This window comes from Rhinichthys klamathensis, unplaced genomic scaffold (genome assembly GCF_029890125.1).
Source record: "Rhinichthys klamathensis goyatoka isolate OS25496 unplaced genomic scaffold, OSU_Roscu_1.1 h1tg000165l_1, whole genome shotgun sequence".
NCBI classification, from domain to species: Eukaryota; Metazoa; Chordata; class Actinopteri; order Cypriniformes; family Leuciscidae; genus Rhinichthys; species Rhinichthys klamathensis.
This window is the reverse complement of record NW_026606697.1, coordinates 3,188,867-3,209,827: the sequence shown is the minus strand read 5'-3', so window position 1 is coordinate 3,209,827 and position 20,961 is coordinate 3,188,867. Positions and strand designations below refer to the sequence as shown.

At 35.9% G+C, this 20,961-nt stretch overlaps 3 protein-coding genes across 6 annotated transcripts; all 3 read left to right on the top strand.

Moving 5' to 3' along the window:
* The first annotated feature begins 1,493 nt into the window (after positions 1-1,493).
* LOC130091294 (uncharacterized) lies at positions 1,494-3,889 on the top strand. Its single transcript, XM_056259108.1, has 6 exons — positions 1,494-1,876; positions 1,993-2,343; positions 2,439-2,792; positions 3,394-3,504; positions 3,638-3,690; positions 3,767-3,889. The coding sequence occupies exons 1-6, from the start codon at positions 1,828-1,830 to the stop codon at positions 3,884-3,886; spliced, it is 1,038 nt and encodes a 345-aa protein (XP_056115083.1). The 5' UTR covers positions 1,494-1,827; the 3' UTR covers positions 3,887-3,889.
* A 4,815-nt stretch (positions 3,890-8,704) lies between these two features.
* LOC130091293 (uncharacterized) lies at positions 8,705-11,837 on the top strand. Its single transcript, XM_056259107.1, has 5 exons — positions 8,705-9,472; positions 9,546-9,881; positions 11,152-11,259; positions 11,382-11,425; positions 11,556-11,837. The coding sequence occupies exons 1-5, from the start codon at positions 9,124-9,126 to the stop codon at positions 11,685-11,687; spliced, it is 969 nt and encodes a 322-aa protein (XP_056115082.1). The 5' UTR covers positions 8,705-9,123; the 3' UTR covers positions 11,688-11,837.
* A 6,722-nt stretch (positions 11,838-18,559) lies between these two features.
* Positions 18,560-20,388, top strand: LOC130091291 (uncharacterized). Of its 4 annotated transcripts, none has more exons than XM_056259104.1 (6): positions 18,560-18,678; positions 18,767-19,117; positions 19,210-19,563; positions 19,720-19,824; positions 20,014-20,117; positions 20,207-20,388. In XM_056259104.1, exons 1-6 carry the CDS (start codon positions 18,618-18,620, stop codon positions 20,321-20,323), a joined length of 1,092 nt encoding a protein of 363 aa, XP_056115079.1. In that variant the 5' UTR covers positions 18,560-18,617; the 3' UTR covers positions 20,324-20,388. The 4 variants fall into 4 exon arrangements, with proteins under 4 accessions (XP_056115079.1, XP_056115078.1, XP_056115081.1 ...); XM_056259103.1 differs by having other exon boundaries at positions 19,714-19,824; XM_056259106.1 differs by having other exon boundaries at positions 18,584-18,678; positions 20,053-20,117.
* Positions 20,389-20,961: the final 573 nt, after the last annotated feature.

The window sequence follows — 20,961 nt, the reverse complement described above, 5'->3', positions numbered from 1 at the left end:
GCATTACAAGGTACAAGTCACCAATTTGAATACGTCTTAGAGTATCTGACTTTAACAGTACTTTTTCTTGTACTGAATATAGGCTCAAAGATGCATCAGTCCTCAACACCTAAAAGACATACCAGTGAAAAACAAGAATCAATATAATGGATAAATGAAAGAATGTTAAGTAAAATGAAATAGTCAAAGGCTACTTGTACTGGACATGCTGGTTCGGCTGAAGCCATGTCCTCATTTCATAGCTTATGTGAAACAACTGCGGTTCAGCAACTACCTGATAAACTCACATTCACGTAAAGTAGCTTTATTGACAAGTTTGGGTGAGTAAGGGCGAAACGCATAAGATATAGTACATTCAGTTCCCTTTAGATGGCGATATCACTTCTTTTGTAGCAGAAATAAACTGCTGAAGAAAAGGTTAGGTGCCATGCATTTAAATGTATTGGAGTAAAGAGTACATATACTCACTCATATAAAAAATAATGTAGTGCAAATATCTTTGTTACTCAGTAAAACTAGAAAGTAGCCAAAAAAGATACTTAAGTACAGTTACTAATTACATTTACTCAAATACTTTACACCACTGATCCTGTAACATTACTGAGTATTGTCAAAATTATATTCTCTCATCAGACTGCTGACATAGACTCTGAAAATTATGCATCGCTGAAGTTTTCTTCAGACCAGCCTACACGTAAAATAAAAGGCCACAAAGAGGTCAATTCTGTGGTCTATGCATCTGTTCGGAAGCAGGAAGTGTAAAACAAGGATTTCCTCATTCTTAACGGTTGTCATGTTGTAACTGTGAATAAGATCGACTTTTAGACCTTTGTCTGTAAATTGTTTAAATGAATGTCACTTATCATGTGGTCACAAATAATATGAGCATCACAAGATTCAGCGGCAAGATGAAGTCTTGTATTTTGATCGACAAAGTGATGAGGGAGAGACTTCTGTTACTGTCTTTTATAGATTTTCTTAAATGTTGTCTTACAGGGCTTTCATCTTATAATAGCATTTATGTGACATCGTGCTGTTTATATTTACATTAAAACATGAAAAAAATCCATAAATTGTGTGTTTACAATAATTTACCATTAAATTCAGCACCATGGAGAGGGCGACATTTTGCAAATGAGGGGAAAACACTTTCAGAGCAAATTGCTTGGCATCAATAGACAAAAAATATCGGTATTATTACAAATTAACCCAAAAATGACACAAACATGGAAAATAGAGTATGTTTTTCTCTTAATTACTGTTGCAGCATTATGCAAAAATCCCGAAATGTACTACTAGTCACATCCAGATGATGGCAGTCAGATATCACTACACACAAACAGATACATCTCTTATACTGTAAAAACATGTGTTAGCGATAGCATGCAATGGCTTCCATTGGTGAACTTATACTCCTTATACAACTATAAAATCTTCTTCAAATGAAGTATTTTCTTTCTTCCTTTTCCAGACTACTCTGATGTTTTTGTATCACACACCATGTACTTGTCCCACAATATTTCATTCATTTTGTTTTATAGTTGATGTATCATAAAGTTTTGTAACAAGTATTTATTATGTTTTTAGCACGTCGCCACCCTAAGCATCTCTCTAAAATACATTTATCTGGCCTGCTGACAAGATTAGATGTCTGCTAGTTGCATTTGCTTACATACTGTACTTAGCAGCTTACTTCAGGAAACGGGCAGTAATCTGTGCATGCAAAGAGCAGTAGAGTCACATGATGAAACCCTCAGAAAGCATATTGATACATAGACCGAGTACCGCATTTAGACAGAAGTGCAAAAGACCCAGGAAGAACATAAAATGGATAGCAGCATCTACATGATACTTTTTCTCTTTCTTCATGAAGTCTGTAAGTACAAAATAACAAAACGTTTTTATCATTCTTTCTTTTTTTGAATGACAATATACAACATATCTGATAGTATTTAACTAAACATAAACATATGTTATTTATTTTCCCAACAGGTGAATATAATTGCAGTGTTGCTCATGTGGATCAGGTTTTAACCGCTCAAGAGGGGGACAGTGTGTTGTTATCTTGTCTTCTTTTAAATGATCAGTTACACCGAGCATTATGGTATAAACAGGTTCTTGGAGAGAAACCTGTCCTAGTTGTGTCTTCGTATCACTACTCTCAACCGAATGAATTTTCTCCAGACTTTAAAGAAACTCAACGATTCCATGCAGTGCGAACAGCTGATAGTTTTAACTTAACCATCCCGAGGACTTTGAAATCTGATTCAGGCACGTACTTCTGTGCCGCTGCCTTTGCCAATGTGGTTTCCTTCGGGACTGGAACTATTCTGTTGGTTAAAGGTGAGGATTGTAAAACTTTTTTTTTTTTTTTTTATAGAGATGGGTGATTCCTTTTATTGTCAATGTCAATTGTTTTTTCCCACCCTCCCTTTTAGGTACAGACCTAAAAGCTGCTGTTATACAACAGCCTGTGCTTGGTGTTATCAAGCCAGGAAGCAATGTGACTCTGCAGTGCTCGGTGCAAGTGAAAATGTGTGATAAAGGAGTACAACTAGTCTACTGGTTCAGACAGGGTTCAGACACAATCCATCCAGGAATGGTTTACGCTCATGGAGACACGAACAACGAGTGTGGAAAGAACTTCGCAGCCTCCACTTCTAATGCGCAGAGCTGTCTCTACAACCTCCCCAAGATGAATGTGGGTCTCTCTGATGCTGGAATGTACTATTGCGCGGTGGTAACTTGTGAAGAAGTTGTATTTGGAAACGGCACAACGTTGGTCATTAAAGGTAATTGCCTTATTTTTTTGAGAAGTGCACTTTTATCCAAAGCGACTTGCGAAGTAGGAACACCGCAAGCCATTTATCATAAGAGCAAAATTTGCAGTACATAATGCCAAATTTCAAAGATAAATTAGATAAGATAAGTACACATGCTTTTTTAAAATGAGTTATAGATAGAACGATAGATAGATGGATAGATAGATAGATAGATAGATAGATAGAACGATAGATAGATGGATAGATAGATAGATAGATATACAGATAGATAGATAGATAGATATACAAATAGATAGATAGATAGATAGATAGATAGATAGATAGATAGATAGATAGATAGAATGATAGGTAGGAAATAGAACGATAGATATATGTCTTAAGTCATAAAAACAAAGTCTTTCTTTTATTTGTAGGAAACCTTTTTATGTTATCCTTAAAGTAAAATCCTTTTTAAAGAAAACAATGAAGTCAAAGTATGAATATAATCAATGTTGTTATTTTCATAATCATACTCCTGCATGGGGATTAAACTTAATTGAACTAAATATAAGTTTTTAACATAACACACTCTGCAGATTTATAAAGTTGCACAATGTTTATTGTGTTTCAGATGAATTTAATAATGAGAGTCTGCAGTATTTTATTTTAATTGGCCTTGCAGTGGTGTGTACAATCAGCTTTATCATCAATCTGTTGCTCTGCTTACCAATGAGAAGAAAAGGTAAGTTATTTCTTAATTCAAGTGATATAATTTCAGTTAAAGTATTATCAATAATGATAATCCTAATATTAGAAAGTATGTGTTTATATAATAGAATAACTCTTTTCGTACTGCTTTATTTGACTTCTAACAGTTAGATCGCCTCAACAAATCCAGACTACGAATGACGATACAACCAGAGTTGAGGTTAGGAGAATCATATGTGTGAGTTAACTCGTGAAATTGAAAAGAGTGCTGAAAAAAGTCTCTTTCTTTCTTCTAGTACCGCAACACTGATGACATTAACTATGCTGCCCTGAACCTTTCCACAAAAAGAGGTCAGAGAAAGAGGACCTTAGAGGAGACGGTGTACTCTAGACCCATGTTGCGCGATAATATCTGACACCTATTGTCGAATTGCATCATAATATTTAACACAAACTCCAAGAGTGCATTAAAAAATACTGTATTTGTGTCTCTAATGATAAAACTTCCTCTGTGCGTCTCTGCTTGTTATGCTACGTGTTAAACGTGTTTTGCTGAGTGTCAACATTAACATTTCTGTATAAAAGAAACAACGTGCAAAATTATACAAAAGCATAACCACATCCTGTCAGGGTGTAACTATGTGAAAGTAGTGTGTTCATCAACTTGAATAAACGTCTCAACATTTTTAGGTCAACCTTCTCTAATTCAGTTATTCATCCCCAACACCGTATGGTTACTTCCTCTACAACAGAGCATGTGTGTTAAATAGTTCATCTCAATGCAATGCACTCGATTTGACCTTCCGTTTCCAGTGAATGTAGTACAGGAGATATCAACTATGATATTTAACATATCATTCAAGTCAAGTCAAGTCACCTTTATTCATATAATGCTTTATACAATACAGATTGTTTCAAAGCAGCTTTACAGTGATATAGTTGGGGGCCTTAAGCACACAAATAGGTGATTTCGCGCAAATTCATCTAAAAGCGCCAAATTTGGCACAGGCTATAACTTTTGAACCACATGAGTTACAAATATAAACTTGATATGTTTTTCAGCTTAATTGATCATGAGAAACACATAGGAATGTTTATATTTATGACCCAGTATATCTGGACCCCTTGATCCTCCAATTCCAATATGGCCGCTGTCCAAAAAAGCATTTTGGGCTGTAGTATGGGGCCTTACACCCCATTGTTTGGGCAAATTCATCTACAAGCACCAAATTTGGCACTTTTAGATGAATTTGCGCGAAAATGTGCTTAAGGCCCCCAACTAATAACAGAAAAAGAAAATAGTCTCATAGTTCAGCTGGAGTCAGTTCAGTGTAGATTCAGTTCCATGTACAGATAATCAGCAATTTAATTAGTTCATTTTCATGTTTTCTGCAGAAAACGGTGATGTCATCGCCCATCTCAGTTCAGTTCTCCAATCAAATCAATAATGTTGTTGAATATTAAGTGTCCCCGACTAAGGAAGCCAGAGGCGACATCCTTCTTATACTCATCATGATGTGATCAGACTACCGAGAATTAAATTCAACATGAGTCCGCAATTCTGCAATGTGACATACTGTATTTGGAGAAAAAATAGATATTCAATGAAGGGGACATTTTTTGGGTTAATTTCCATGCAAATCATGGAACTGGTTTCCTTAATTGCAGCGGAAGGCTTGAAAAATAAGTGGGGATTAGTGACTGTGAACAAAGGAATGGTATCAGAGTTGTAGGATTTTTTTCTTCTTCTTTGGAATAGTAAAAGTAAATTTGGATTAGATTTGGATTAATGCTGACCAGACATTTTTATTTCCAATACGAGAACAGGATGCACCTCGCCTGAAAAAGGCACATGAAACATTGCAACGAGAAAGAGATCTAGGACAGGACTTGCTTTTGTACATTGGCAATTGATTGGATGGTTGTGGTTTGCTATTGGTCGATCTCATGTGAGTGACAGGTTTCCCCGCCCTTGCTCGGTAGAACACGTCATTAGAGAAGAGAAAAATAATGATGTGCAATGATAAATCATTTATTATAATTAAAGCAAATTAATTGTCAATATGTCATAGGCCCGGTTTAACAGTGAAGGCTTGGATTAAGCCAGGTTTAGGCCTTAGTTCAATTAGGACATTTAGGATGAAGCGATGCGTTTGTGTAAGTAAAATATCCATATTTAAAACTTTATGACGTCCGAAGTAGCGTAGTGCGTCATGGCGTAACGTACATATCACAGTATGTCGCATTACTCCCATAAGTTGCGCTTTAGGCTTATGTCGAATCTGTATGTTTGTTTGGCCGGAAGCTAGTTATTTTACTTTATATTTATATACTTTACGTTTTAAATATGGATATTTTTCTTACACAAACGCATTGCTTCGCTTCAGAAGGCCTTTATCAACCCCCCGGAGCACTTTTATGATGGATAGACGTACTTTTATGGACTTCAAAACAGAAACAACCATTCACTGCCATTATAAAGCTGGGAAGAGACAGGACTCTGTAAGACCGTCTAATTTGATCCAATGCCGGCATTCAAATTAGCGGTGAAGGTCTCAACGCGCGTTTCGTCTCTTCCAATGGCAGAGGGATTTATAATTAAATGTAATACTTTTTGTCTTATGTATTAACTCGTTTCATCTGACTCCATAGAATGAAAGTGTTTTAATGATATCTGTGCATCATTAAGTATACGTTAATGTTTGACTGTTTCTTTTAACTCCAATGAAAATAATATCAAAGTCTGTTAGAATAATCAAATATAACAATTTATTATGTCAGGTAAAAGTATTATGCCAATTTCATAATCAGTTCAAATATCATCAATACAAAACATCAAATGCTCTAGGAATAGATGCAAACCCAACATTTAAGAACTACATGAGCTAAACCTCACGGGCTATCTGAAATACAGAAAAAGCCACGATCCCTTGCTGCCTTCCATTAAATAGCCAGACCTCATTTCATATGTAAACCTGTATTCACAGTGGAAATGTACTGTGTTCATCCCCCCAGACTTACTGGGGGCAGAAGTAAATTTACATGGTACCATTTGCTAACAGTGGAAATTAGCATTGAGTTCACACCTTGGGAGTAGGAGACCACATTCATTTGTGTGCCAGATATCCCTAAACTCTTAAAAAACCTTATTACCTTTTGTTTTATACTTTGGGAATGAGACATCTGAACCAGCCACCCTGAGACCTTTAAAATGATACCAAACATAATACTCAATGATAATCATTCACATCAAACCATAGATATTCTTATGTGAGTTTTTATGTGTCACTGCGAGAGTGGGGGATGCGGGGAAGAAGTGTGTGTGTGTGTGTGTGTGTGTGAGAGTTCAAATGTTAATTTGCCAAGGTCCTTTGTCTCATAGACCAGTGGTCTATCTCTTCACCCAGTTTCCAGTTTTCCAGTCTTACAACTCCGACTGTTTTCGTCTGAAAGAAGAATGCCATATAGACCTATGACTTGAGAGTGAGTAAATCATGGGCTACTTTTCATTTTTGGGTGAACTATCCCTTTAAGTAGCTTTTATAAATATGCCTTTAAAGGGATAGTTCACTTTGAAATTAATTTTTGGTATGTTTTAGCTTACCTCAAGGGCATCCAAGATGTAGGTGTCTTTGTTTCCGCAGTAGTTTCAATTTTGATATTTTTAGGTCAAACCGTTCTTGTCTGTCAGTCATATAATGCAGGTCTATGGTCACTTCCTCAAAGAGCATGCACAGAGAAGTCCAAATTAAACATGATTTAATGACTCGTAAATGTTAGTACACATTGATGGCCTAAGACACGAAACGAGCGGCTTGTGTGAGAAAACGAACAGTATTTATATAGTTTTTGCCTCTTGTAACCACAGCCACGTCCAAGTGATCTGAGGGCGCGGGCGCTTCGGTCTTTTCCGGAAAGCGCCGGAAGTGATCTCTCGCGCGGGTACGTCACTCATTGTTTACACAGAACAGAGATTGTAGGTAAGACGGCTAATTCAAATGGTACTAATTTGCGCTTATCCGGGATGTTTAAACCGTCGTAAACCCCCCCCCCCCCCAAAAAAACAAAAAAAACAATTGTATGAGTGACGTACACAGAGATCACTTCCGGCACTTTCCGGAAAAGACCGAAGCGCCCGCGTCCTCAGATCACTTGGACGTGGCTGTGGTTACAAGAGGTAAAAACGACATAAATACTGTTCGTTTTCTCACACAAACCGCTCGTTTCGTGTCTTAGGCCATCAATGTGTACTTACATTTATGAGTCATTAAATCATGTTTAATTTGGACTTCTCTGTGCATGCTCTTTGAGGAAGTGACCATAGACCTGCATTATATGACTGACAGACAAGAACGGTTTGACCTAAAAATATCAAAATTGAAACTACTGCGGAAACAAAGACACCTACATCTTGGATGCCCTTGAGATAAGCTAAAACATACCAAAAATTTATTTTAAAGTGAACTATCCCTTAAAAAAAACTTAGCTTGTATGAATCTTGAGACAAAATAATGGCATTGACATATTTTAAGGTATGCAAGTTGATTTCAGTTAAGACAGCTCAAAGCATTTTAGTCTGGGACTAGACTGAAGCCTCGTCTGTGAAACCGACCATCAGTGATTTTAAACATGAAACATGATGAGGTCATGTGACAACAGTGTAGAAAACTATAAGCTACCAGGTGATGGCAGTGAGGGATCACAAAAATAAAAAAACTGATTTTTCTACCTTGATTTACAACATATTATGTCATTTATGTATGTAAATGTACTTATACAATATTCATTCATCATTATATAAAGATCTACAGTACATATAATCTCCCAGAACACGCCTTCATTTTCATTCATTTAAACAGAAGTTTTGTTTGTGTTCATAACTCATTATATGTTTATAATAGATGGTATCTTTCAGGGTTTAAAATTGTGGGTTAATAGTTTAGTTCTTGGAACCAATATGCTACCAAAAGCTATGCAGATTCCACCAAAAAATAACAACAACATACGGGCCTGTTTTGTTGTTTGTTGTATACCACCACTGATTTTACCATTATCAATTGTATACTGACTGTAAAATGGAACGTAACATATTCATTAACATATTTCAAGATTAAATTGATTTTATGTTTCTTTGCTTGAGTACACACGTCAGCTATTGTCCCTACTCTGACATGTATTATAAAGAGAACGTTTCCTTTGTCTGATGTTATATTATCTGTATTGAGAGTATTGCACAATGTTAGTTATTCCAAATGTGTATAACTTAATCTCTAGTCAGTTTTAATCATGTTATATAAATTGATATAAATATTAGAACAGATCATTTACATTAAAGATTATACCGTGATGTAGCACATCTGTGTTAAAAGTAAGTTGAACAAGGAAATGACTTGTTAGCTCAGAGAGCCAATGGAAACATGTCACAGGGCTTCCAATCGAAGCAGAGACAAGAGAATTAACCTTCTAAGTTTGTGCCCTGGAGATCATATGTGAAAATGTATGTCATTCTCTTCATTGTATGCGTTCTCTTTTATAAACCATGTAAGTACAAATTTACAACAGTAATGTTTTTCTTGAGCTTTCTTTACTTTTCACTGTGTCGTCTATGTAGAAACGCATTTAAGTAATGACTGCTATTTAATATTTTACAGCAATGCAATATTCTGGAAGTATTTTGCAGATGGGGGATGTAACAGTTCAAGTGGGTGATGATGTGACATTTCACTGCTTTCACCCAAAAGACCAAATGAATAGAGTCATGTGGTTCAAGCAGACTCTGGGAGAAAAACCTGCTCTTGTAGCCTCTTCATATCACTGGTCTCAAGACAGTGTACTTCATGATGAGTTTGCAAAGACAAAGCGCTTTAAAATGAATCCAGGGCAAGGCAGCTTTAATCTAACCATTGAAAGAACTGTACAATCCGATTCAGCCACATATTATTGTGCCGGTTCCTTTATGAACATTGTCTACTTTGGAGCTGGATCTAACCTGGTGCTTAGAGGTGAGCGGTTGACTAACCCTTTCGGAAATGAATCACATTTTACAGCCTTAAATTCATTATCTTCCTTCAATAGGTTCTAAATCCAACCGGATTCATATTCTGCAGGAAAAGCAACCTGGAACATCATCATCAGATGGAAATGCGACTCTGCAGTGTACAATCCAAAATGAACAACAGAGTTGTGGAGGCGAACACAGGGTCTATTGGTTCAGACCCGGTTCAGGAAAAACTAGTCCAGGAATCATTAACACTCAAGAAAGTTGTAAAAACAGCTCTGTGACTGCCTCTCCTTCCAGGAGCTGTGTCTACAATCTCTCTATGAGAAACATCAAGCCTGGGACTTACTACTGTGCTGTGGTCGCATGTGGGGAGATTTTGTTTGGACATGGAATCACTCTGGATATTGACGGTAAGTGTGGTAAATACAAGATATCGCATACATGTCATTTCAGGGTGCTTCTAGTGTAATGCCTAAACAAAAACTGTCCATTTATGACCAAAAACACTGTATAATACAACAGAGTACTTTAGTGTGCATATAGCATTTTTAAACAGGGGTTATTGTTGATATAGAATACAGATTTTGTACTGATGAAAAATTATTTGCATGCGAATACAGATTTTGTACTGCTGAAAAATTATTTGCATGCGAATACAGATTTTGTACTGCTGAAAAATTATTTGCATGCGAATACAGATTTTGTACTGCTAAAAAATTATTTGCATGCTTCATATTGTTGTAATATGGAAGCTTGTTTCCGCCACAGAATGCAAAAATAAAAAAGGTATTTGCGACTTTTTATCTCACAATTCTGACTTTTTTTCTCACAATTGCGAGATATAAAGTCAGAATTGCGTGATATAAAATCGCAATTGCGTGTTGTAAAGTCAGAATTATGAGATATAAACTATTCTGAGGGGAAAAAAGTTAGTCTTTTTCCCCCTTAGATTTGGCCTGATAACTCGCAATTGCGAGTTTATATCTCACAATTCTGAGAAAAGATGTCAGAATGTCGAGATATAAACTCGCAATTATGTGTTATAAAGTCAGAATTGCGAGATGTAAACTCGCAATTGTGAGAAAAAAAGTCAGAATTGTGAGATAAAGTTGCAATTCTGTCTTTTTTTCTCGCAATTGCGACTTTATTTCTCAGAATTGCAACTTTATATCTCGCAATTGCGACTTTATTTCTCAGAATTGCAACTTTATATCTCGCAATTGCGACTTTATTTCTCACAATTCTGACTTCATTTCTCGCAATTGTGAGATTAAAAAGTCGCAATTATTTTTATTTATTTATTTTATTCAGTGGCGGAAACAAGCTTCCATAGTTGTACAGTAGTGGCCAAAAGTTGTAAAAAAATTATATAGATTTAAGGGAAACCCAAAACCAAACTTGGTTAAGGACAAAATTATTTGGCAAAAAGGGGCAAACTTCAGCTACAGGTTTTATTGTACTATGCAAAGGGGGAAAAAAGACTAAAAAAATAAAAAGGTCTGCACAATTTGGCATGTTTAATTGCTTCGTCACAAATAAAACAATTGACTACGAGCACAACTGTGCGATATGATTCTTTTTTGCTATATGCAAAACCCTATAACAAATGTTTAATAATTTTTGGACATCGCTTTTGACCACTACTATAGTGGACATAATTCAGTTATTTTATTGTTTCAGATGGACTGAAAGGCCAGCACTTGCAGTTTTACATTCTCATTGGCCTTGCACCATTGCTGGTCATAAGCTTCATCACTAATGTTCTACTTTGCGTGACAAAGACAAAAGGTAACCATTGACATGACTAAAATATAATATAAAAGTGCAATATATGCGGCATTTTGTATTATTCCTTTTAACAATGCCATTTTGAAGTACTAAAACTCGTCTAATATTTCATCTTATAACAGGCAACACATCTCAGCAAGTTCACACAACAGAGTCAAGGGCACAGGTTTGTGTTACATGGACAGACAAAATTATACGCGTATCTAAAAGTCAAGTATTTAGTGGTGTAGTGATGTATACATCACTTCATGGAAATGTTTATTAAATATATATATATATATGTATTTTATTTTTAGTACCACATGACCTCTGATATGAATTATGCTGCCGTAAACTTCACAAATTCCCAAAGTTCAAGACAGCAGAGAGTGGAGAGGGAATGGCAAACAGAATACTCTGGACTGAAATTAAACGATTCTGTACCGTAACTGTATTTGTACTGTATTTCTGTACTGTATTTGTAATTGCTAATATTGTTTGCTAACCAGAGCCATGTCATATTTTATGTTCTGAAATAATTTTTAAAATTTAAATGTCTCTTTATTCTGTTGAAATAACCACAGCCATGCATTGTGCTCTTTCTTAAAGGGATAGTTCACTTTGAAATTAATTTTTGATATGTTTTAGCTTACCTCAAGGGCATCCAAGATGTAGGTGTCTTTGTTTCCGCAGTAGTGTCAATTTTGATATTTTTAGGTCAAACCGTTCTTGTCTGTCAGTCATATAATGCAGGTCTATGGTCACTTCCTCAAAGAGCATGCACAGAGAAGTCCAAATTAAACATGATTTAATGACTCATGTTTATGTTGATGTCATGTTGAAGAGGTAAAAACGATATAAATACTGTTCGTTTTCTCACACAAACCGCTCGTTTCGTGTCTTAGGCCATCAATGTGTATTTACATTTACGAGTCATTAAATCATGTTTAATTTGGACTTCTCTGTGCATGCTCTTTGAGGTGGTGACCATAGACCTGCATTATATAACTGACAGACAAGAACGGTTTGACCTAAAAATATCAAAATTGAAACTACTGCGGAAACAAAGACACCTACATCTTGGATGCCCTTGAGGTAAGCTAAAACATATCAAAAATTAATTTCAAAGTGAACTATCCCTTTAATGTGTATTAATGTACTGTATGAGAATAAAGTGTCTTATTTTTCCAGTAAAACAATCTTTTGTTTTGGTTAATGTTAGATAAGATGCACCACAAACCACAAGGTCTGCAAGTTAGCCCAGTTGCACCCCTTTGCTGTGGTAAGATCTAATCAACAGACCAAACTACATAGAAGAGCTTTAGTCAGCCCTCTTTCATTCGACATACATGAGACAGCCAGTATAACTTTGGCCTATTTAACACCTACTCAACTCTTCATTTCAGAAGTGAGGGGGACAGAATATTTTTTGACCTTTGTCTAATTGACATGTTTTCTCTTTCTTTTAATTGGCTAAGAAATCAAACACACTGCTGAACAATAACCACTCATTTGTATTCTACAATATGCTTCCCTATATTTTCCTTATGACAATTTTATGAATGGTTTATGTACTACAGACACTTGTGCAATGAGTCATCATGCATTTTATACAATGTGAATTTTTTTTTAAATTACAGAATAAGGCAGAAAATATCCTATTTTAGTTCCTATACTGTGAAAAAGGCTGCCAATTAGCACTGCAGAATTCATGTACTTTATTGTTATGAAAATACCATTAGATGGCTTGAAACACACACATAAACCATTTATTGTCGCAATTGTGTGTTTACTGTCTTCACGTTTCATCAGTCAAAGCGTTTCTGCTTTTTATTTTGCTACAGCGATAGCTGGAAGCCTTTGTCCATATTATGGGTTTCCTGGAACGTCATACCTACATATTTATTACATACAAGTCCGTTTTGGACTCTGCAAGACGGCGCCCTTCCAGTATGAATGAAACATACAGTACATTACATGAGTGTTTAGCGCTCTATAATATTCACATCGTCTCGTTTTGTATAAGAAAACGTCAGGTCATGTATAGACTATCTTGTCTCTTTGAATTTAAATCTAGATTTATTCACGTAGGCCAATGAAAACCTCTATGTGAGCACGCATATGAAGGGAGGGTGGGATCTCATGCTTTCAAAGCTAACTTTCTATTGCTAGCCTCTCTGCAATTGCCTTTGTACTACGCCCATACTCAACTCTTTCCCTTCTCGCTGTGTGGCACAAGCTCTCTGTCCCATTACCCATGATTAATGAACAAAACATGACTCCCATCAGGACAATCTCTTCATTTCATTCAAGTCCAGCTGAAAAGTAAGAGAGGAAGAGATATAATGGAAAGAGGTCAGGCTAAACATGTCAAACTGAAACGGGGGCGGCTCGAGTGAACTACATCATATCCTGCTGAGTGAGCGACAGGAAGAAACTGCTTAGTGTAGAGCACAAACGGCTGCAGTGAACATCAGCGGATCAGCTTTGTATCTTGTATACTTCTAACTGTTATCAAAATACATCATTTGAATCATTTTAGCTTAAATAGAATTAATCGTGTGATCATTAATTATTTTTTTAGAGTCTACGTAAATGGTTACTTGTAATTTGTCCCACTTTTATAGTATTACTGTTTGTTGAATTTTAGTTTTTTTATATTTCTTAGATCTAAACTAAAAGAAAGCATAACCAGGCACAAGTACATATATTGAGACTACATATAGGGTACATATCCGTAGAAATATTTAAAAAGTGCTAAAAATAAAACCTTTTTTTTTTTTAAATCACAGAATAAGGCAGAAAATATGCCTTAAATATAAAAGGCATATGTTTTATTAAAAATAGAAATAAATAAATAAATAAAGTGGATCTGGACCTTTGCTCTGCACTGTAAATGAGCACGCATCATGGTTTAAGTAGTTTCCACCCACAAGACCCATTTATTTCTCTTTCACAACACTTGCTTCATCAAAACCACAACAAAAATACTTACGGCAATTTTTGTCTTCACATCCCTTTCCATTACCAAAAACACAAATAGCTCACCCTGCTCAGAAGGAACGTTAATTACAAGAAGCCTCCGAGATCTTCCTGGACATTTTTTTTTATATATAGTATCACTAAAGATACCCGCATGTGCATCTCCAATTCATGTGTTTATAACACTTTGAGTTGTCTAAATAAATACATAATAAAATATGCACTATATGCATCCATTTTCATACTTTATCAATTTAATGTTGAGAATAAACTAGAGTACACCATGTAACTTTTTTGAATTTCACAATTAACACAATTTAAATGAGTCAATGCATCATAAATCCTTCTTCCAAAACATGTTTTTTTCTTAGCGTATTTATTTTTTAGACTGAGCTGTCATTCAATGCACTGCATTAATAGAAAGCGAGTAAATTAATAGGAAGGGAGACACAAGACAGACAGGAACAAGACATGAACCCACACCGTGACACCTAGAAGGCTCAGGTGGACTGGACTAGGAAGAACACAGACTCATAGCGTTCCGTTTGAGACACACCCATGTTGTACTTTTAAACATTTATCAGTTTTCTGTACTGCTTTCATACCTTACCTTATTCGGCTCCCACTGCTGCTCAAAACAGGAGGAACTGCATGAGCAAAAAGAACAAAACAGCACATCGTATTATTCAGCTCGGTATTATTAGCCTATGTTTGAGACATCAACCACTGGTCGATGATCATAATGTTTGTATAAACTTGTCATAAAAACCGTAATGATAATTACACTTAAATATTTTATTCTCAGCCATGTTAACAATTGTCCGTGAGTGACATCCCATCCGTTGTCCGATTGGCCTTTCGCAAGGATTCCTGGGTAGTTAAAGTGCGTGGAGCCTGCATCTATGCGGGCTTCGCGGAAGACAAGGGTACAAAGGGGGCGCTGCTGAGCACACTTCAGAGCGTTAAAATGCTAAATGGGACGGCCTACGGACTCGTAGACTCGGCGAGCACGTGCAATTTAAGTCCACGAGACCGAAAGTCCGCATGAAGTGCGCAATTTGGGACAGGGCCCTAGAAGGCTCAGGTGGACTGGACTAGGAAGAACACAGACTCACTAGGATTCTGTTTGAGACACACCCATGTTGTACTTTTAAACATTTATCATTTTTCAGTACTGCTTTCATACCTTACCTTATTCGGCTCCCACTGCTGCTGAAAACAGGAGGAACTGCATGAGCAAGAAGAACAAAACAGCACATTACAAGTTAGAATATTACATCAGAGATATTCCAGGGCTTGATATCTTTTTGCTAATTTTTCAGTGACCTCTAGGTTCTGCTTTATGTAGTAATTAAAAAAGAAAATGCAGTTTTTCATTTTTCATTTTATCACACATTTAACATTAAAGGGATAGTTCGGCCAAAAATGATATTTAACACATGCATTACTCACCCTCAAGCCGTTCGAGATGCATATGTCAATCTTGTTTCAGACGAACACATTTTCAGTTATTTTAGAAAATGTCTTAGACCCTTCAGTGGATATAATGTGAAGCAATGGGGTCCACCTCCTTCAAGTCCCAAAATGTGCATACATCCTTCACAAAAGTAATCCATCCGGCTCCAGGGGGATAAACGAAGGCCTTCTGAGGGTAATCCGTGCGGTTTTGTCGTAAAAATATACATATTTAAAACTTTATAAATGAAAATATCTGACTTCCGGCAACGATCGACGCGCGTTCACGGGTGAACTGAGTGTAGTTTTGTTTTGCTCTGCACTCTGGCTGCGCAGGCGCGTTCGTTCTACGTCACGCCGGTTCCTACGCTACGTCATACCTCGTACGCCGACTTCCATCACCCGTGAACGCGCGTCGATCGTTGCCGGAAGTCAGATATTTTCAATATCAGATTTCAGATTTCAATATCATTTTTGGCCGAACTATCCCTTTAAGAGTTACGTCCTCTTTTTTTGTTTATGTTTCTTTAAAGAATAAGGTTGTATATATATACATATATATATATATATATATATATGACAAATGCAATAAGGGTGTGCTGTATTTTATTTTATTATTTTTCTAATTGCATAAAAACTTGCATTACAGATCCGCAACCTCAACCTCAACTTTGAGTTCACAGTGCAGGCCGTCAGTCTCAGGGTTGCGTTTGTGGTCAGTGCATGAAAGTAAAAAATAGAATGGAAAGATCAAGCAGGCAGCCTTCACTCAATCTTAGTGGTCAAAAGTTTCCATAGCATCTGACCTTGCTAAAAAAAAAAAAGGTGTCAAAAACAGTCACTTAGTTGCTTAGTCTGTTTATCACTACCACATGTGAAAGACTGAACTACAAAGACTTTTGATTTCAGGTGTTACATTTCTTCTCATGGAGCACTGCATGACAAAGCTTTTCAGAAGTACAGTTTAGACTACTAATATGAAAACATGTTAAATAGGTATGAATTGGAAAGTGTGCATGTATGAAAAATGCATGTGCGTAAAGGGTTTTATTTAAAAACGAAGTAGTGTATGTAACCCTTAAATGGAATAATAAAAACTGTCAGACAGGTTCTATTGTTGAGATGAACAGGTAGTCCTGCCTCAAACTCACACCATCGGTTAAGCCAACGTTGCTGTGTCATAATGCTAAAAAAACAACAACACAGTAATATTTTGACAGAGCCACAGTGTTTCAGATTAAAGGTTCTCTAAGCGATCCTGGGTGACGTCACTTCTTGTTGACGTTCGAACTATTGTCAAACAAAACGGAGGCTAGCTAGACCCTCCCTCCTCCTCATCCGCACACTAACCCCCCAAACCACACCCCCAAACCCTTCTTGTCGGTCATTGGCTGGAATAGTTTATTATGTTTCAGGGAGCGGGTCGCTGCAGTTTGCTTTTGTTGCTGTTTGTGGAGCCTGGGCTGTCTACAGAGATCGCGTTTCTTTACAGTGTGTTCAGGGGACAGGCAGCCAGCGGTTAGTGAGGAGATGTTTGCTGTATGTGACAAAAAAATTTTTGCCCTAAAAAACGCGTGACATCGCTTAGAGCACCTTTAACTTAGTAATATTTATGCATAAACCGTGATAGGAGATTTTAACATGTTATAACATAATTTTACAGGTATTTTAAAAGTGCATTAACATAATTGTTTTTACTCTTCTTTTTTTATACCAAATTACTTCACCTTTAGGTTGTTTTTCAAGAGTAGGCCTTGTTCATATATAGTTGAGTAATAAACTTCTTTAAAACCATAGACTCATTAAATGTATAAATAAATATATATATATAAAACACACATTATTTATGTTTATTATGTATTTTATTGATTAGTTATACTGCAGAATGAAGAAAAGGTCATTAATTCCATTCATGGTAGTAAATCAAAGATGATCATATGTGATCTGCTGTATGATATGATTATATCATATTCAATTTATTTGATGTAGGAAACTAATTAAGGTGCATCAAAATATTGTATTGTGTCTTGTGCTGCATCAAAAATTACAGTTGTGCAGTTTCAGGACCATGGACAGGGATATTCATGTCAAAGGTTACAGTGCTAATACATGTGACCCAAATCGATCTGTTAGCTGTCACGAACTTGGTTGCAATTAAGGTGAGGGAACGGATCTATTCGCAGCAGTGTATATGTATTTAACAGAACTCAAAATACTCAGAACACTAGAAAAAGAACAACCATTGCAATATGGTTGTCGGATGTCCACTGTGGTTTCGGACACTACAAATGGCTGTCCCCTCAAATAGTGCCTTATTTAAGGATATAGTGGGGCGATTTCGGACACAGCTAAGGAATAACCAAGGAAACTAATTGAAAACACAGGAATGTGAACTAAACTATAGTGAAAACCCATTTAAACAGACAAAGAACACAGATAATGCCTTACATTACCCTCTTTGGTCGACACAGACTACTAGTGAAATACTGAAAACACACCCATACAGACAAAGAACACAGATAATCCCTTTCAACAAGCTTTTTTTAAAATATTCATAAGAAATAAACATTTGTTAGAGGAAGAAGATTTAATCTTAAAATTATATAGTCAAATATAGATACGTTCTGTGTAGACTAAAAATGATAAATTGATTGCATTATTATTTATGTCTTTTTAATAATTTTAGGTTGAGAGCAAATAAAATGTTCACTTTTTGGAAAAATGTATATCATCCAGGTACATTTTACATGGATCAAACTTTTTTGTCTACAGAACTAATTTAAACTGTGGTTGGAAGCACTCTGCACTTAAAACTGTGTCAAGTCCAGGAAATGAGCATGATTTGCTGACTTAGAAAATCATGTGACCTTATCAGGTATAAGTGCATATAACAGTTAACTGTGAGAGCTACTTTAATTTTCTTAGCCTGAGCAGAGAATGATATGGATGAAGATAAAATGAACAAACAACTTTGTGTGATGATTTTCCTCTTGTATGAAGTCTGTAAGTGCCATTTCAATAATATTCACATACATTTAAGAAATAATGTTAATGCTTTTCTAAAGATCTAAAGTTTGTAATCTTTTAACAGTTGAGACAATATATGGAAACATCATTCAACCGGATTCAGTTTTATCAGTTCATGAAGGAGATACAGTGGTATTGTCCTGCTCCATTTCATCAAAACAAATAAGTCTGGCTTCATGGTACAAGCAAGTCACTGGAGAAGAACCCCGTCTCATCGCTTCCTTACTTCTCCATTCATCAAAAAGCCAATTTCACAATGAATTTGACAATAGTCATTTTGAAGTGTCAAGAGTTATTGACACTTTTAATCTGAAGATCATGAACACCGTACAATCAGATTCAGCCACATACTACTGTACAACATCTTTCACTAATATCCTTAACTTTGGAAATGGCACTTTTCTGGTTATTAAAGGTGAGTCAGTGCATGTCTCTTCATGTTAAAGTGTTTATAATGATGATTTTGGGAATAAAACAGCTATTTATACAAAACATCATCCATTCCAGGAGCAGAAACCAGCAAACCCACTCATGTACAGCTGCCCAAGTTTGAACTAGTTGAGTCGGCGGTAAATGTGCCTCTACAGTGTTCAATCCAAAACCAGTTCGTGAGTGGTGGAGGTGAACATCGTCTCTACTGGTTCAGACATGGATCAGGAGAATCTCCTCCAGGATCCATTTATATTCATGGAAACACAAGTGATCAGTGTTTGGAGAGCTCTGAAGCTGGCTGTCTTTCACCGACCTGCGTGTACAACCTCCCAAAGAAAAAGTTCGGTTCATCAGATGCTGGAATTCACTACTGTGCACTGGCCACATGTGGAGAGGCTTTATTTGGAAATGATCCTAAACTGAATCCTGGTAAACATTTGATTATTTCTTCTGTACTTATATTTGAAAATGGCATGTTTTTATAGTCAAGAGTTTTGTAAGAGTTGAACAGAGAAAACAGACCTAAATATTCTTCTGCTTACAAAAATATAATACCAAATTACTATATTTCTTCTCAAGCTTTAGACTCAAATGAGAGCCAGACAATACAATTCCTTCAAATCGGTCTTGCAGCAATACTGGCAATAAGTCTTACCATCAATATACTGCTTTGTTGCTTGTGGAAAAATGGTAAGCATTTTGATTCATTTATCTGTAAATAGCATAATTTATATTAATATTATTACAAAATAGTGTAAGAATTGCCCGATTAATATTGTATTTTTGTTTGATTATTTATTATATATAAAAAGCTGTAATATTTGAACATTTCTTTTTTAAGGCCACGTGTAAGCAATGCCGTTCTCTCTTTTTTTAAAGATGAATTCTCAAACTGTTATATATCTCTATTTAAAACAGGGAGAAAATCTCAACAAATACAGACTACTGATGGGGATGATAATGATGATGTGTCAATAAATCAGGTTATTGAAAACAGATTTAAGCCACTGATAATGCATCTACAATGAGTGATATGATAAATAACACTGTGGAAATCTGCTTTTTCCTTTAGAACAGGGAATTGACTTACGCTACTGTACTATACGGCAGCAGACACTCAAGAGTCAAGAGGATGAGCGTCCCCGAAGACACACTGTATTCTGGTTTAGCATGTCAACATCAAAGCTGAAAAATACTTTATATTACCATATTTGCCAGCATTTAGTTCTATTGCTCTGTGTGCACAGATATTTACTTCCCCAATTTCCTTCCAAAAAAAAAAAAAAAAAGGCATACCAGATTGTATAACAACAAACACTGCAAAAGCACATTATCAGAAGTACAGACAATATCATCATAAATATTTGTTTGTCACCTGATCGGATGTTCCAATTACCTGCTATTGTCCAGAAATTTTATTTTTTATTTTTATTGTTTTGTATATGTTTGTATGTGGGTGATATGTGCTAAGGAGAGAAATGCACGTTCTGGAAAATAAAGGTATGGTACAAAGTGCTAAAGGCTCCTTTTTAGTTTAAATTTTCTCACAAAATACTACAGCAACAAACGCCACAAAGACACCATCCTAAACGCTAGTTTTCAACATTTTTCTTCTCATTCAAGTCAAGTCACCATTATTTTTTATTGTACTTTATATAATAGAAATTGTTTCAAAGCAGCTGCACAATAATAAACGGGATTTAACAGAATTATTGATGCAAACTTCATCAAATATGAGACAAATTCAAATTATGCTGTAAAGCAGCTGTAGCGAGATAGTAATAGTAATTTACGTCACAAGGTTATTCTATACATGCAATAAATTAA